Raw genomic sequence first — 18,452 nt, 5'->3', positions numbered from 1 at the left:
TCATATATATGATGGGGTGTATATCTATATACACACACATACATAGGATGGGATGGAGATACATATATATGTGGGGATATATATGTATATATGGGATGAGATAGGGAGATACATATATATTTATGGGATGGGGAAAATTCTATATGAATGATGGGAATATATATACACTCATACATATATCTCACACACACACACACACACACACACACACATATATGGAATGGGATGGGGATACATATGTGTTGTTTTTCAGTTGTGTCTGACTCTTCGTGACCCCATTTGAAGTTTTCTTGGCAAAGATACCGAAGGGACTTGCCATTTCCTTCTCCAGCTCATTTTACAGATGAGGAAACTGAGGCAAACAGGGTGAAGTGACTTGCCCAGGTTCACCTAGCCAGTAAGTGTCTGAGGCCAGATTTGAACTGAGGTCTTCCTGACTCCAGGCCCAGTGCTCTATTCACTGTGCCACCTAGCTGCTATCTATATGTACGCATGTATGTGTGTGTAATCGATGGTTCTGGACTTGTGATTTCAATGGTAAAGGGAGCTTCTGGTGAAGCATTTCCTCTACCAGCACAAACTGGTACCTTCTCTTTGAAGTAGACTCTTAAAAAGCTTTCTAAAACACTAAGACGACCTGCCTCACAGCAAGTGAGGAAGGGTAAGCGGTAGTGCTTGAATGCAGACCTTCCTGGTTCCAAGATCAGATCTCTATTCACTATGCTCTGCTCCCTCTCAGATATACATGCTTAGTGTTAACTGTGGATAGCACTAGTCTGGCCTATTAATGTAGTTTATTAATCTGTAATTCTCACCTGTTTTAATCTCTCTTATGTATGTTTCCCAGTCTCCAAACTCTCCAAAATCCAAACTGTAGTCTTTCTGGGGTTTTATTTCCTTCTCAATCCAGAGTTTTAAATACAAGGATTTTTAACCCTGACATGGCATGAAATGACCTTCTCAGACTTGTGCCAGAAGACTGCATATTTCCACCATAATTCTAACATGATATCATCTCTTCACCTCCAAAAAATGATTTACTTACTGCTCCAAAGAAGCCTGCCCGAGCAAATGCCTCTTTCTTTGCTAATTGCATCACATGATCCACTTTGCTGGTGTATTTCTCTATTTCATTCAGTTCTTTCCCAAAAGCTCGGACAGTTCTTATGTTTCCAATCCGTTCTTCAGCTAGCTGGGTGGGACAACAAACATTTTGTTAAGAGTCATGTTCCAACAGTTTCTAGGAGTAAAACTGTAGCATGGCTTTGCTAATCTTTAAAGACAATTTTGAGTTCCAATGTTTTTTCAAATTAAAAGTAGGAGAGTGGGAGAAAAGAGATATGGGGGATATCTAGGTGATGTAAAGACAAAAAATATCAATGCAATTCTATTAAACATTAAAACATAATTTTTCAAAAACTGTTTCCCATAGTTGAGAATTTACCCTAAGAACATTATCACAAAGGAAGGGAAAGCTATCTATTCAAAGTCATCATAGCACTATTTAAATTATGAAAAACTAGTAACAATTTAAATGTTCAACATCTATATACTGGTTGAAAAATCTACGGCAGAAACGCATAATGGAATACTACAAAGCATTCAATAATGACAAATATCAAGTATGGTTAAAATACATAAAGACTTATATGAACTACCTGGAAATTTACAAAGCAGATTCCCCCCCAAAAAATCATATACTCATTGACTATGGCCTACCCTCTCTGGCCCCCCCCCCAAAAAAAAAGTAATGGAGATAATGTGGGGAAGTGAGAAGTTCATATTATTTTTTTGCCAAGTTGAATCCATCTTCAGATGTGAGTGGCAATTAGGGTCCCTCTCCTGAGAGCTGAATGGGGCTCTATAAGAAAGGAAGATATTAGAAGAATGGAAGCATAACCTCTTGCCCTATAGTCAAGTGACCACAACACCTTTCCCCTGTAGCTACTGAAATTGCACAGGGTCCCTATTTTCTAAAGCCTTATCTATAAGAAATAAAGAGGAAGGAATAAGCTTTACCTGTGTGGCCTGTGCAAGGGAATCCTGAGTCATCTGGGTTAATTTTCGTAAATACCGTCCATAAATCACTGCTAGGATAGATATAGGAGGCACCACACCCAAAACAAATGTAGCCAGACTGGGAGAAACAAAAAACTGCAGAAACAGAAAAAGGGGAACACTTCACACAGTTCTGAAGAAAGTCTTAGCCACTACAATACAAATGTAAGTATACCAGATCTACTTTTTCTTTATCAAAAAAATTTTTTTTGGAAAAAATAAATACCTCTTGCATCTCCTTTTTATTGTAAAGATGGGGGGATATGGGTGTTGTATATGGTGACTACGAGATATAGTCTGTGTTGGCTGAGTTTGTTTTATTGTTTTTTTCTTTATTACAAAGAAAGACCACTGGGAGAGGATTAAGAGAGGGTCTATTCATAAATACTACTGTGATGTTACCAAAAAAAAAGCTTCAGTAAAACTTCAGATAAGTAAAACAAAAATAAAATATGCTTTTGTCCAGATAAAGAAAAAAATAAAATGTACATTTCTGCTTTCTTCAGTGATTTTGTTTCTCCAAAAATTCTACAAAGTAGTCTCAAGGAAACATACAATATCACATAATTAAATTGTATTTATAATGGGACTTTCAATTTTAAGATATTTAAAATGATTTTTATTCAATCTTCATATCTATTAAATATCAAAAATGGAATCTCATTTAATAATAACAAACATTTATATAGCACTTACTACGTGCTAGGCACTGTTAAATACTTTACAAACATTATCTCATCTGATCCTCACAACTCTGGAAAATGGGTGCTATTATTATCCCCATTTTGCAGATGAAGAAATTGAGGCAAACCAAGGTTAAGTGAGTTGTTCAGGGTCACACAGCTAGGATGTGCCTGAGGCCAGATTTGAACTCAGGTGCTTCTGACTCCAGGCCCAGCACTCTGTGCATTACAATGCCACTGGGCTGCTATTTCCCTGTGAATTGTTATTGTTTTATCTAATTTGACAAAATAGCCCATTCATACCTCTGGAAGCTAAGATAGAATTAAAAGCTAAATGACAGTAATTAGGTAGATTTCAAAGTATTTGAACTTGTAGACCCGAAAAAGTAGTTATTGTTATTAATAGTTTAGTTTCAGCTTGGAGCAATGTCTCAGCAGAGTTGCCCCCAGGATCTTTCCTTGGCCCCATATTGTTTAATATTCATAGAATGAAAGTCTCTTGTGGGCAGGGACTATCTCACTTTTACATTTCTCATCTTAATGATTAACACAGTACTGGGCATATGGTAGATGCTTAATAAAAGCTTGAGTATTTAATGATTCATGAATGGCTTGGATAAAGGCATAGAGGGCAAAACAATCAAGTTTGGGACAAAACTGGCAGGAGAAGTTACCACACTGAATAACAGAGTCAACATCTAAAATGATTTTAACAGGCTAGGATATTGGGCCAGATCAAATAAGATGGGGGTTTTTTTGGGGTGTGGGCCAGGCTAGATGTGATTTTATTGATGTAGGGGACTTCTCATAAGGAAAATTCCCTGTATCAATGCAGATCGGCAACTGTTCTGAAGCTTAATATTCTTGGAGAGTTTCCTGGGGACACAGAGAGGTTATGCAATTTCCCTGGGTCACACAGCCAGAGGGAGAACTTTAGAATACAGATTTTCCCGACCAGAAGCCAGCTCTTTATCCACCATACCATCCTGCCTCTCAAAAAATGACATTTAATAGAGATCAATATAAACTAATTCTTGCTTTTAAAAAACTCCCTACATACAAGATGGGAGAAACATGGCTGGACATTATAGTTCATCTGAAAATGATCTGAGCATTTCTGTACAGTTCACTGAGTCAACAATGGGCTATGATAGTCCCCAAAAGTTCATGTAATTTTCTATTATAAAGACTACACAATGAGAAGTGTCCAGAACTAGACGCGATGATCCTACCTCACTCTCCTCTGATCAGATCAGAGTATTTTGTTCATTTTGGGGCTCCACTTTTTAGGAAGGACATTGGTAAATCAGAGAGAACAACCAGATGATGATAAAGAACTAGCCAGTCACTCCATAAACATTTATTAAGCACTTACTACATGCCAAGCACTGTGGGAAGCACTGGAGGAGGACAGTTAGGGAGTTAGAGATGTTTAGCCTGGAGAAGATGTGGGGAGGTTTGGGGGAGGAGAGGAAATCTGCCTTCAAAAGTGTTTGAAGGAATGTCATTTCATGCAAGGTATCTTAGACTTGTTCAACATGGTTATGGAGAGTGGGATTAGAAGCAATGAGTGGAAGTGACAAAGAGGCAATTTAGGCATAACATAAAAAAAAATTTTCAAAAAATTATAACTGTCCAAAAATGGAATGGGCCACCTCAGGAAGGGCTGCACCTTGATGGAGGTCATCAGACAAAGGTTGGAGGACTCCTAGTCAAGTAAGTGGTGGAGGAAATTCTGGTTCATATCCAGGTTGGACTCGATGGCTCTGAGGGCCTTTCCCAGTCTGAAATGCTGTGATTTTGTTATTTGTTTTCCCATTTTATACATTAAGTATTATCTTCAATGAGGTAATCATATCATTATGAAAAAAATTCATTTACTCCTAATTTTTAAATGTTTTATTTTATCAAAAGCCTCTTTATTTGAATTATTTTTCTTACAGATATTACATTTTTTCCCCTTCTAAATACTAAACTGTCCTTGAATTACAGGTATAAATCCTACTTGTTCACAATACTTTTCTGATATATTTTATCAATTTTTTTAATTACATATTTGCTAACACTTTATCTTATGTTTTTATACTGGTGCTTATTAATGATCTTGGCTTATAATTTTCATTCCTGTCAGGCTTGTGAAACAAAACCCCACTTTCATCAAAGAAAGAATCTAGTAGCATGCCCTCGTAGACACTCATAGGGTAAGGCCCAAAACAGCCCCCTAAAAACCCCTTCCTTGAAAGGTTGCCTGAAGTTATAGTCCTATCAACTGGCCTTTCCTTATCGCCTATGCCCAGCCCAATCTCCCAATTCTTTGTTGCCCTAATTGAGCCTAGCCCTCCATTGTCTGTTATCTCAAGATGGCCCCTGGCTACTTCCTACCCTTGATCCTATCTAGATTCCACTCAACCTCCCAGTCACTCCCATCCAGATCCTCCCTAGACCCTCCTCTAGTCACCCTAGCTTAATGCCCACTCCCATCAAGATACCCCCTTCTCCCAGCTCCTTCTCCAGTCACCCCAAACTACTTAGACACTCCTAGATCCTTCTCATACTCTTTCTGTATATAAGATCCAGCCTGGCCACCATTTAGGGGCTGAGACTTCCTCATGCCCACTCATCCTTAAGAGTGTCATAAATGTTTAGATTCTTTAAGAATCTGACTGATGAAGTCTAGAGATTTAGGAGTGCTAGGACCCCAAGATCACAACACTTGGGTTCTGTTCGAAAGAATTCGACCAAAGCCTTCTTTCAGCCAAAGACAAGGTTTATTAAGGATCTGCCATATTAGCCAGACTCTTAAGGAATCTGAACATGTGTGAGCAATTGGCTGGATTGTAAGAATCTGAGCCTGTCATAATTTTGGGGTCCCAGCACTCCTAAACTTAAAACGTCAACAGAAACAATCAACATAATAAAGATACTGTTTGTTCTTTGAAGGGTTGAAAAAATTCACTTGTGGAGCAGCTCATTAAAGGCAGGTCCGATATTTCCTTCTCAGATCAGTCTATGTAGGTTATCCATTTCCTGGTTTGTCAGTTTGGCTATTTTATATTTTTGGAGATACTTACCCATTTCATTTAAGTTATCAAATACCTTAGCATAAGTCTGAATATTTTATTAATTTTGCTTTCATTGTGATCACCCCTTTGGGCATGTTTCTAATTTCAGTAATTAGAATTGTTCATTTTCTTAATTAAATATATTAATAGTGGCTTGGTCTTTAGAGATAATTTATCTCATATATCAGCTTCACATAAGTACTGAACTGTTGTGTCCTTTCAAAAACCAGTTCCTGGTTTCCTTTATCACTTCAGTTGCTTTCAGTTGTTTTCCATCTTACTAATTCCTTCCTTGGTCTACACAGTTTCCTGCCTTTCTATAGTGTGTTGCTTTGTTTACTTTTTAAGTTCTTTAAATGCAACTCATTAAGTTTCTGATAGACCAGGTTTTTTTCCCAAAGGCAGACTACAGACACACAATGGACTTGATGCAAAGTCCTAAGTAGAACTCTAGTTGCAGCCCAGTAGCTTCCCAAACTACTGCTGTATCCCTCAGATCATACTACTCTACCACTTTTTCCATAATTAAGGAAGAAATGAGGTAGCTAAGCTGACCTTATCAGCTTACCTCTAGCCAATTACTAAATATGAACAGAATTTTTCTTGTGTAGGGAAAGTATTGAAAAGTTGCACCCTACCTAAAAACTATGCATGCACCTGAGATATTTGGAGAAGACTATTTAAGTACATGCCCCTTTCAGCAGGCTTCTTCCTTCAACTGAGAAAGAGAATGAATGCCAAAAGGTTAACTTTGGTAACAGTGCCTTAGACAATGTAGGTGCTGAATGTTTATTGAATGGAATGGGATAGAACTGAACAGTCCTTCCTTCTCTGAGCTGCCAGGAAATTTGGTTTTGTGATTTAGTGTTTTTGCCCTTGAAGGCTGTTTAAGGCACAAATAAGCTGGAAAATGAAGCTTAAAAAAAAATTTTTTTTGAAAAATCATTTACTAATAAAAGATTATAGTCTCCATCATAAATACAACATGTAGAATGAAAACTTTCCTGTGGACTGGAGGAAAGAAAGGGAAGAGAGAAAGTGAAGTGTTGCTGAATGCTAGATTCTGTAAGAAAGAAAAAAAAATACAAAGTATTAAATATTTAAAAGGTTTGCAACTTAGTTTCTAATTTTTTGAGATAAGCTTTTCTATTCAAAAGTAATTAGATAAACTCAGGGGAAATCCACTACATAACTGCTCTAATCTTTCACTTTCCTTGGACTTCCTTTTTCACTAGGATGGTCTAATTTGTATTACATTGTAATTATTTGTCCATGCCTTATCTCCCCAACTGGATCCCAAATTCTTTAAGAGCAAAAGCTGACTGTCTTGTGTGATTTCTGTATTCCCAGAGGCTTAGCACAGTGCCTCGGCAGAACAGGTACTTAAATAATCGTTTATATGGAATTGTACTGGAATTGGAGAGTTACAAACAGACAACACACTACCACCTTTTTTCCTATGGGGGGAAAAAAAGGAGAGAAAATTGTCACCATGTTGCAAAACAGAAATGGAATGCTCCAGGGCTTTTCTCTCCCAGTGAGATTAAACTGACATTTGTCACTACATGAAGTGTTCCTTACCTTTATTATCCTTAAGCCCTGGGTGCAGAGTCCTGGGAAAGCCAGGGTGCAGGGCATATACCTGATGCCTAGTCCTTTGAAAAAGGGAGAGCAGCATTTTCAGAAGACTCCTTGAGAAAGGAAGTAGAGGCTGAAGAAAATATGTAGTGGCAGCCTATAATGAGAAGTTAGTTCTACTCATCTCTTTCTGAATTGTTAGCACTTATCACTGCAGTTTCTCTGTGTAGAGAGTTTAAGTCAGAACTCTGGGCTAAGCGAACGCTTCGAAGATTCATCAGAAAGAGCTCAGTGAAGCCTCTCGCCCAATAGAAGCCCTGGTCCTGAATGTACCAAACGTGATCTCAGAAAACATACCATCATTCCGATGCCAACTGAGGCCTGAGCTCCAGCCCTCAGCCCGTCAGAGAGATTTTCAGTGACTGAGCGCCCCAGAAGTGCTGTGTCTGAGGACAGGCGGTTAATCAGCTCTCCTGTCCGGGTCTTGTCAAAAAAGGCAACCTCTTGCTTTAGAACAGAGGAGAATAAGTTCCCTCTCAATCTATTCACGATGCGCTGGCCTGTAAAAAAACAGAACAGAAGCACATCAGGTACAATTATCATTCTACTGAAATGTCCAACAACCAACTAGCAATTGAGCCTAGATTCACTGCGGTATTCAACTTGCTATGACAGCATCTGGCAGAACAAGTTTCGCTTGTTCACATGGCAGAAGAAGAATATCCCAACACAGTGCTCATCCTTGCAGCAGCACGGCATAGCAGACAGAGTGCCCAAAGTGGACTCAAAAGTCCTGGGTTCAGTTCTGCACTTGACACTGGCTATGTGATCTTCAGTTTTCTAAGCACCTCTCCGATCCTATAAATTGGAAAACAGTTATAGATATGCATTGGTAGGGGGAATTGCCTCACTCAGAGTTCCCTATATCGGGGAAATTAAAAGTCTGGAGAAAAAAAACAAAAACAAAAAACCTAAACTTGCTAGGTCATTGGAAAGGAAAACTGTTTTTCTTTTAATAACAATATAGTCTACGGAAGCTAAAAGAGGGATGTATTGCTTAAATAAGGATGAACTAACAAAGATTTTTATTCTTCTTTGTAGAGCAGAATTACACATATAATCTTACAGCCAGAAAGGATCTTTGAGATCATTAGACCAATTTAATGTGTACCTAAAACACAAATCCTTGTTTCAGTATCTCAGACAAGCAGATGTCCAATGCATGCTCACACACCACTAGCAAAGGGAGTGCATCACCGTCTCAAGCAATCTGTTGTCATTTAGTTCCCAACAATCCATTTCATTTTCAGCTCTTAGGAGCTGATGCTCTTAGAGTAGGCTGAAACTTAGGTGGTAGTAGTTGACAGAAGCATGGATTTGGAATCAGGAAGACCTGAGCTCAAATCCCATCTCAGGCACTTCTAGCTGTATAACCCTGGGCAAGTTCCTTAACCTCCATCAGCCTGCTTTTTCATCTGTAAAATGGAAATAGTGACACTACCATCCTCCTAGAATTGTTGGGAGGACTAAATAAGACAAACATTACTTTGTAAACCTTAAAATGCTACATAAATGCTAACTATTAGTTTGTCCTGCCTTCCAAGTCTAGACAAAATAAGTATAATCCTTCTTTTGTTTGATAACTTTCAAATATTTAACGTGAGTCGCGGCCATGCTTCCTCTAAGTCTTCTCTTCCTGAGGCTAAATATCCTCAAGTTCTTTTAAGTGGACATTATATGGAAGTAGTTTTCATTTTCCTCATCATACTAATTTGGTGGTGGTAGCAGGTGTGTGTGTGTGTGTGTGTAGGGAAGTCATGATACATTATAGCTTGTCAGTGTCTCTTCTAAAAGTAGGGTGCCTAGAGCTGAACCAAACTGCAGAGGTGATCTGACCAGGGCTAATTACAGTGGGACTGGCTCTCATTCAGGACACTAGATTTCTCTCGAAAAGCTTCACTCAGATTACTCCCAGCCTAAACTGGATCTTCCCCAATATTTCCCCTTTTCTTTCAATGATATTATGCTTTTCCCTATCACCCAGGCTCAAAACTCTTAGGTATCTTGGATTCTGCCTTTTCCTTTGCCTCTCCTATCTAATCAGTCATCAAGACCTATAAGTTCAACAATACTTATTAAGTAATGACTATGTCCAGGATACTGTATTGGGTGCTGAGAGAGACAAAAAAATTAAAACATTATTCCTGCCCCTATAGAACCTTCAGTCTTACAGGGGTTGTGTCACACAGATGAATTAGCAGCCTTCTGGTCAGGAAGGTCTGTTCTCTGCTCAAAATTTTCCAACTATTCTGTAATGCTCATTGCAGAAAACTCCAACTCAGTGGGCCTGGCATTTCAGGTACTCCACCATCTGATGCTATTCCATACTCTTCCTTTCCCTTCCTATATGCTCCAAAATGGATTACTCTCTGACTCCAAGCCCCTTCCTCCTGCCTTTGCCCAGTTTGTTCCCTAAGTCTAAGCTCCTTCCCAAGTCTTTACTCTTTGAATTCCTTGAAAGCCCAATTCAAATGCTAACTCCTCCAAGAAGCCTTCCCTGCTGCCTCACAACTAAGCTCGTCAACAGTCTTGCCTCTAAAATTGCCCATAGAACTGTTCTGTAATGAAAGCATGTATCACAAAATAACAGGTATTACAGCCATCTATTTTGTAGTGTTATCCGCCTCCTAGAATGTAAGCTGCAAGTTCTTAGGAGGGCAGGATGCCTGATGAGCCTCACTACCTGGATATCCCAGCAGCATCTCAAATTTATTTGTTTTGTTTGTTTGTTTTTGTTTTTTAGGCAATTGGGGTTAAGTGACTTGCCCAGGGTTGCACAGCTAGTAAGTGTCAAGTGTTTGGTTTGAGGCTGGATTTGAACTCAAGTCCTCCTGACTTCAGGCCTGGTGCTCTATCCACTGCGCCACCTAGTTACCCCAGCATCTCAAATTTAACATGGCCAAAGTGAACTCATCACCTTCCCCTCCTAAAGTCACACCTCTTCCCTTGAGGATTTCTATTATTGCTCCTTAAACCCTTTTCTCGTCAGTCACCCAAGTTCATAACCTTGGCCTCATCTTTGACTCTTTCTTCTCCTTCACACAAATATCTGTGAAACTCTGTTAATTCTGGCCTTGCAACATCCAATCTCCTCTAGCTTTCATTCAGATGGCTGTGACTATAGTCCAAGCTCTTATCTCTCCTGGACCACTATAGCCTTCAAATTAGCCTGTTTCCTTTTCCTCCCTTCTCCAATCCATCTTTCACACAGATGCCAGAATACAATTCCTAGGGAATATGTGATCATATCTCTGTTTTGATTGGTGGCTTTCTATTTAAGAAGCATTTATTAAGTGCCTAATATGTGGCAGGCACTATGGGAGGTACTGGGAATACAAATACAAAACGAGAGAGGGAGAGAGGAGGAGAGAAAAGGAAGAGGAAGGAGGAAGGTAGGAGGAAGGAAGGAAGGAAGAGGCTCACTGAAACTTTTTTTTTAAACATACAAGAGTATAGAAGGAAGAACAGTAGAAAACAGACAAGCAGGACAGCTTTGAAAGTTACAGGTTGATTTTGTTATATACTTTAAAAAAGAAAAGCAAGCTGCAAATAATAAAGATCCATAGTTTCATGTAGGGTCATCTTTTTCTGTTCCACTCTATACACAGAAATACTCATATTACTTTATGTTTTTTAAAATCAGAAAATTTTAAGAAATGTTTAAAAAACAGAAGGCTAAGTATGTGTGTGTATTTAGGGTAGGGCAGGATTAGAGAAGACTCAGTATACAAGGAAATGATGGTCATATAAAAAATAAGAGTAAACATAAAACTAAATGAACAAAGGCTGGGGTTTATCCCTAAATGTGCTTCATGTTCAAAGTTCCAGGAAATATTGATTAGAAAACCATAGCCTGCAAAAGTAATAACAATAATGGCTAACATTTACGTTGGCTTTACAGTTTATAAAATTCTTTATTTACATTATCTCATTTGAGAATGTAGGTCTTTTCTTCTCCCCCTAGTTGTTACCATTCTTTCCTTCTTTGAGGGCAGATAACAGTCTCTATTTCGTCTTTGTATCCCCAGTGCCCAGCAGAATGCCTTATGAAGTAAGCATATAATGAGTGCTTGTTGAACTAAAATGATCTTCACAACAATACAACTATGACTACCCCATTTTACAGCTGGAAGGAAACAATGCTCAAGTTAAGTGATTTGGCCAAGGTCACACAGCTAAGTAGAAGAGCTGGATCTAAACCCAAGTCTTTTGTCTCTGGGTCTGACTCAGAATCCAGTGCTCCTTCCACTAAGCTAACCCTACTAAAGTCCAGGTGAAACATGAAGGCCAAGATAAAGTTTACAATATTAGAGTGAAATACTTCTTTGGGGTGGTAGACAGTCCTTCTTACCTGAAGTCTGCATGAGGTAGACACGAACTGAGTTAGCAGCAGCACCACACAAAAACACTCCACTCAGAAGGACGCAGAGGTGGGTCAGGTTGTTTACATAGTCCCCAGTAGGATTTGTATAAATGACATCGATAATCTTTCCCAGGAAGAAGGGAGCTGACATGGTAACGACGCTGGACACAGTCAGGAATCCAACTGCAGCTAAAAAGAGGAAAAACTGAGAATCCATCAGAACTTCAGCAGCAAAGAAGGTAAGAACACTGACTTCTCTGCCCAGAATTCAAGTTGTTGACACTCCCTTCTAAAAATGTCTCCATTAGGGCAGATTGGGAAAGAGGGTAATCAGAAGCAAATACTTCTGAGGAGGGACAGGGTCAAAAGAAAGAATAGAATAAATGGGAGGGCAGGATAGGATTAAGGGAAATAGAGTCAGTTTTTTACAACATGTCTACTAAGGAAGTGTTTTGCATAACTGCACATGTACAACCTATATTGAGTTGCTTGCCTTTTCAATGAGGGTGGGTGGGGAGGGAGGAAGGGAGAAAATTTGGAACTCAAAGTTTTAAAAACACATGTTTTTAAAAAAATGTTTTCACATGCAACTGGGAAATAAGAAATACAGCAAATGGGATACAGAAGTCTATCCTGCTCTATAGGAAAATAGAAGGGGAAGGGGATAAGAGAAGGGCAGGGAGAGACAGAAGAGAGGGTAGACCAGGGGAAAGGGTATTCAGAATGCATGCCATCTTGGGGTGGGGGGAGGGGTGAGAAATTTGGAACTCAAAAACTTGTGGAAGTGAATATTGAAAACTAAAAATAAATAAATTTACAAAAAAAATGTCTCCTTTAGATACTTGTAGAAAATCCACTTTGTGGACTGTCTTTACCCAGCATAGATCCAGACTATGGTACTCGGGTGATCAAGGCTGTTGAGTCCCTCTTATCTGCTCTATTACTGACTCATTTCCTAGATGGGTTTCCTGATATAAATATTCTCTACATTAGGAAATGGTAACAAATGAAGCTAAAACAAAATTACTTTACAGCTGCTCTTTTCACAGTAGCCAAGAACCAGGAACTAGCTTGGAGGACAGCTGTCTATACTCTCTGCCTTCATCTACTTCTTCCACTCTCACTCACTCCTCAACCCCTTTGCAATACGGCTTTCAACCTCATCACTCAACTGAAACTGCTCCCCTTCTCTCACCCCACACATCCAATAGGCTGCCAAATCTTGCCATTTCTACCTCCACAACATTTCTCTCATCCGATCTCTTCTCTTCACTCACACAGCTATCCCCTTTATTTCAGGACCTCAGCATCTCCTCCCAGATTATTGCAACAGCCTCCTAATTGGCCTCCTTGCCTCAGTACATCCTCCACACCACAGCCAAAGGAATTTTCCTTAAGTGCAAGTCAGACCACCTGACTCCCCTACTCAACTCCACTGGCTTCCTCTTTCCTCTAGAGTAAAAATTCCTCTGTTTTATCTTTTAAAGCCCCTCACAACCTGGTGCCAACATATCTTTCCAACCTCATTGGATATAAACCCCTTCTTCCCCCAAGTCTTGCACTCTGCTATACAGACAAACCAGATGTAGAGATTCTTCATTCTTGGCATTTGTAGCTCCAGCATCTAGCACAGTGACTGACATAAACAACAGACATTTGATAAATGTTTATTGATTGTTGATTGGAGGAAACTAAGAAGAGTCTGTAATTATGACTTTGTTTAAGGAGCCTACTTTATTTTAGATGATGATGATGATGATGATGATGATGACAGTTAATGGGAAAAAGTTACTGAGCTCAAGCTAGTGGCAACCTGAGAGTCTCAATGGAGACAGAGTGAAGAGGATCAATTTAACAAGTATTGTAACATACTTTACCCAGCAGTGAAAGAAACTGTGAGATTTTATAAGGGAAGAGGCCACAGTGATACTTAAGTTGCAAACTTGAGTAACTCTTAATGGCCCATGCATACCAAGGCACTGGAAAGCTTTGATTAATCAGCTAAGTTTAAATAAACGGTGGAAATCAGTCCCTAATATTCACTTCACTTGTGATAAGGGACCATCTGATCTCAAAAGACAGTAAGGCATAGGAAATAGAGGGCTGGCCTGGGAGACAAGACATGGATTCCAATCCTGTCTCTTGACAGACTAGTTTGTGGGACCATGGGCAAGTCCCCTAAGCAATCAGGGACCTGGGCAAGTCTCTAATGCTGTAATTATAAATTGCTGATCTTCATCAGTGAAGAATTCCCTATACCAACGAAACCATACATCTGGGTCCCCCAAAAGAGGGAAGTATGTCTTCTTTGTAGCCAAACACTCAAAATGCCATGCACAGTGCCTTGCGTGGGGGAAGAATTCAATAGCCATAACAAATAGATGATATCTTTGGGGTAGAGGAACACCATGAGCACAGATTCAAGTGTCCCCAAAGCTTTAATAAGCATAAAACTACACTAAGAGTTTCAGGGCATCCTATATATCTAGAATCACAAATAAGCACACAGTTGTTTATCATAATGCAAACAGTAAAACGAGAAGATAACATTACTAGCAAGAAAAAAAATCTAGGTGAACCAAGAGGGAGAATAACTAGCCACAAGAATACTGTTTCAGTGGCTAGATTCCAGTTCTGACAGAGCTCTTTTAAGGACTTTCATATAGGGTTCCCAAACATTTTGTTAACAATAGATATTTCCAACCCAGCCCCTCTACCTTGTCTTGTGACTACCTAACATTTCAGTTTAAGGTATCACATTTATATAATCATCAAAAGCTTGAATACGAGTCACATGGCCAAATCTGTACCACATGGTTAGTTAGTAGAGGTGTCCAAAAACAAAACAAAACAAAACAAAACAAAACCCAACTCTGGAGAAATCTGGACCGATGCCTTGAACCCCAGATGTATCAAGGGGACTGGGTCCTGACCCTATGCATAGTTCTTCACTACATCTAAATGACAAATCTAGACTCATGAAACTCTGAATCGGAGAGTATAGAGGCCAGTGTACTCAGCAATCATAATCATCGCCCAGTGGATGTTATAGAACTAGACAATAAGTGCATTTCAAGCCTTTTCCAAAGCTTGGCATACTGTCTCCAAATCCCAAACTAATCATGATAATTGAAGCAAGTCTAGAAACACAAACGATAGAGACTAACTCAGTATTAGGAGCAGAACAGTACCTGGTGTTTAAAAAAAAAAAGCAGTGCTTTTCTTGATCCATAGGAGAACTTTAATAAATGTTTGTTAAATTGAATTAACAAGTATGCTGGGGGTAAAGGAATATTCTGATCAACTGAGGATCACCCTTCTTGTGGAAACTTTCTAGAACACTTTGTTGCATTATTAAATACATTACACCAAAACACTTAAATGTTTCTTTGAAGGATATGGGATAACAATTATTATCATCATCATAACTGGCCATTATATTGTTTTCTGTTCTAGCAAGTATTTTATACACCTTATTTCATTTGATCATCACAACAATTTTGTGCGATAAGTATGAAAGTATGAGTCCCATTTTGAAGATGACAAAACTGAGGAGAGAAACTAAGTGACTTGCCTACAAGTTACTCACTGCTAAATGTCAGAGACAGGATTCAAAACCCAGCACTCCATCACTTTTTTGACTCAACTGCCTCAGGATTGCAATTATAGACATAATTATGCATTAGTAGTGACACAGATGAAATAAAGGAGCAGGAAATTGAATTGGATCTTTAAAGGGTCTTGGAACAAACCCTAGGACCTTTACTGTTATTAATTCAATATAGTCATGGATCTGTGACTTCTCCAATGTGGGGATGTCCTCCATCTTCACATTACCAATCTGAAACCTACCTATAAATCAGTAATTAAGAATTAAATGACCATCTGAGGCTCATAAAAGCTGATTTGTCCATGGTCACACACTTAAGCCGAATTTAAGGAAGGATTTGAATCTTCCTCACTCTAAATCTAGCACTCTGTCCATTATGCTAAGCTGTCTCTCAGTTCTCTGACTGAATATCTGATCAGTTTATTTTCTTGGATTTTGCCACTTTTTGTAAAAGCAAATGCAAAGCAAAAAAAAAATCAAACATTTCAGTTACTTTTCCATAAGCTCAAAGATGTAGAGGTAGATGGGACCTTATAAATAACCTTCTTTTAGAGGTGAAGAAATTGAGGCCCAGAGAAGTTGAATGATTTTAGGCCACACAGGTGGATGAGTGAGAGTCATGAAATGAACCCAGGACATCCAACTCTAAAGCAGGGCTTCTTAATCTTTTCTGCATCCTGGACCTCTCTGACAGTCTGGTGAAAACTATGGACTCTTCAGAATGGGGGGGGGGTTGTTTGTTTGTTTGGTTTTTTTAGGCAATTGGGGGTTTTAAATGACTTGCCTAGGGTCACACAGCTAGTAAGTGACAAGTGTTTGGTCTGAGGCCACATTTGAACTCAGGTCCTCTTGACTTCAGGGCCGGTGCTCTATCCACTGCTCCACCTAGCTGCCCCAAGAATAGTGGTTTTAAATTAATAAAATAAAATACATAGGGTTGCAAAGGAAACTAATTATATTAAAATACAGTTATCAAAATATGTATCTTTTTAAGGTTCCTGAACACCAGGTTAAGAACTCTTGCCTAAAGCCAAGACTGGGGCAGCTAGGTGGTGCAGTGGATATAGCACTGGCCCTGAAGTCAGGAGGACCTGAGTTCAAATGTGACCTCAGACCAAACACTTGACACTTACTAGTTGCGTGACCCTGGGCAAGTCACTTAACCCCAACTGCCTTAAAAAAAAAAACTAAAGCCAAGACTCCTTCCACTCCACTCAAGTCTGCTTATCCTTTTAATCCACCTCCTCTGGTTTTGCTTTTTTGTCTTTTTTATTCCTAGTACCTGGTACAGTACTTAGCACATGGTAGGTACTTAATAAATCCTTATTAAATGAATATGAATTGCTTTGCTCAAACCTCTCAGGTTCACTAAAGTTTTCAATTCAAGTATCATTTGAGGCTTCTCATAAAATTCTATGACTTCTTTCCATTTCATGAAGTATACACTATCAATACTTAAAATTAATCTCCTTTTCTTCCTGCATTTCTCAGATTCTCAACAAGTCCTCAATATCACCTAATCTTAACTTAGCAACTTTTGCCCTTAAGTAGTCATCATCCTTTTGATCCTCAAAGTGTGTTAAAACTTCTCTTATTTTGCTTTCCTGATATTTTGCCAGACCATGAATTCTAAAGAGTCAAAAGAAAGGAATCTGTTTGCAAAAGAGAAAGGTAAAATATCATGAAGATAAGGTAATAGGAACATGGAGGGTCCCTGGCTCATTTCAGAGACAAGGTCCTTGCACTGGCAATAAGAAGGGTCTCTTTTTGATGATTTTATTGACTCCTCTGTATTGCTCTCTCCCTTCCTGGTGTGGTATTTCTGAGGTCAATCAGTAAGTACTTGGAATTTCACTAATACCTCATCTGTTTAAAAAAAAAACTAAAAAAAGTGGTCAAAGTATGCAAATAAGGTTGATAAAATAGTCCCAAGATTAACCTACACCACAGCACAGACTTTTTATCAGGAACCTAAAAGGCACCCTGTAGCCCTCAAAAGATGCCTTAAATTAAAACAAGCAAAGCTAGTTTATCATTAATGGCCTGGGGGAATCTGGACTTGGAGGGCACTGAAGGAAAACCTTAAAAAGAATCCTTCATAGCAGTGTTACTGTTTATAGAGCACAAAAATGATTGGGAAATGATTAAATAGCATTTTTTCACACAAATTATACAGCATTTAAGAGTTCTTTTTTTTTCAATGTGGCTGAATGATTAAGCATTCAGTGGTTCATCCTATCAGTCAGATAGCAAGAACACACAAAGTAGTCTTTCTTATCCCAGCTGTCCCACCCTAGAGCCAGGCAGCAAACATCTGGAATCTCAAGCCACCTTTTAGTTGATGAGATAAACAACTAACAAGGAAAAAAAGCTACAGAGCAACTTTCTAACTAACCACATGAAGAAACTTGCTATAAATTCTTACAACAAAAGGAAAAAGTGGAGCAGTGGAGGTTAAGGTTAGAAGACACGGACCAGTTGTTCTTTAGAAGGAGAATGACAATTCTAAAAGATATTTTAGGCACGTGTCTATAAGCTTTTCGTATGATGGGTTCTTTTTTTTTTTTTTATAAAGGCAATTAGGGTTAAGCGACTTGCCCAGGGTCACATAGCTAGTAAGTGTCTGAGGCCACATTTGAACTCAGGTCTTCCTGACTCCAGGGCTGGTGTTCTATCCACTGCACCACATAGCTGCCCCATAAGTTTCATATTGTTGTTGTTATTGTTATTCATTTTTCAGTTGTCTGACTCCTTGGACCCCATTTGGGGTTTTTCTGGGCAGAGATACTGGAGTGGTTTGCCATTTCCTTCTCCAGCTTATTTTATAGATGAGGAAACTGAGGCAAATAGGGTTAAGTGACTTGCCCAAGGTCACACAACTAGCAAGTGTCCAAAGCCATATTTGAACTCCAGAAGATGAGTCTTCTTAACTCTGGCCCAGCACTCCATCCAATGCACCACCTAGCTGCCCTGATAGGTTCTTTTAAAAATATACAAATAACTAATTTATCTTATACAAGTTTGTTTGAGGTTCAATT

The 18,452-nt window shown here is 38.9% G+C and overlaps 1 protein-coding gene across 1 annotated transcript in view; it reads right to left on the bottom strand.

Moving 5' to 3' along the window:
* The window catches only part of ABCB10 (ATP binding cassette subfamily B member 10), a 43,455-nt gene that overhangs the window by 18,366 nt on the left and 6,637 nt on the right, over window positions 1-18,452 (bottom strand). Inside the window, exons 2-5 of the mRNA XM_021000435.2 lie at window positions 11,793-11,993; window positions 7,739-7,941; window positions 2,020-2,154; window positions 1,046-1,192 (exon numbers count right to left, since the gene is read on the bottom strand). Coding sequence (XP_020856094.1) covers window positions 1,046-1,192; window positions 2,020-2,154; window positions 7,739-7,941; window positions 11,793-11,993 — 686 coding nt within the window. The remainder of the gene's footprint in view (window positions 1-1,045; window positions 1,193-2,019; window positions 2,155-7,738; window positions 7,942-11,792; window positions 11,994-18,452) is intronic.

The sequence above is a fragment of the Phascolarctos cinereus genome, unplaced genomic scaffold (assembly GCF_003287225.1).
Source record: "Phascolarctos cinereus isolate Bilbo 61053 unplaced genomic scaffold, phaCin_HiC Scaffold_5;HRSCAF=322, whole genome shotgun sequence".
Taxonomy (NCBI): Eukaryota; Metazoa; Chordata; class Mammalia; order Diprotodontia; family Phascolarctidae; genus Phascolarctos; species Phascolarctos cinereus.
The sequence above is the reverse complement of the archived record's forward strand: the minus strand, read 5'-3'. Positions and strand labels throughout refer to the sequence as shown.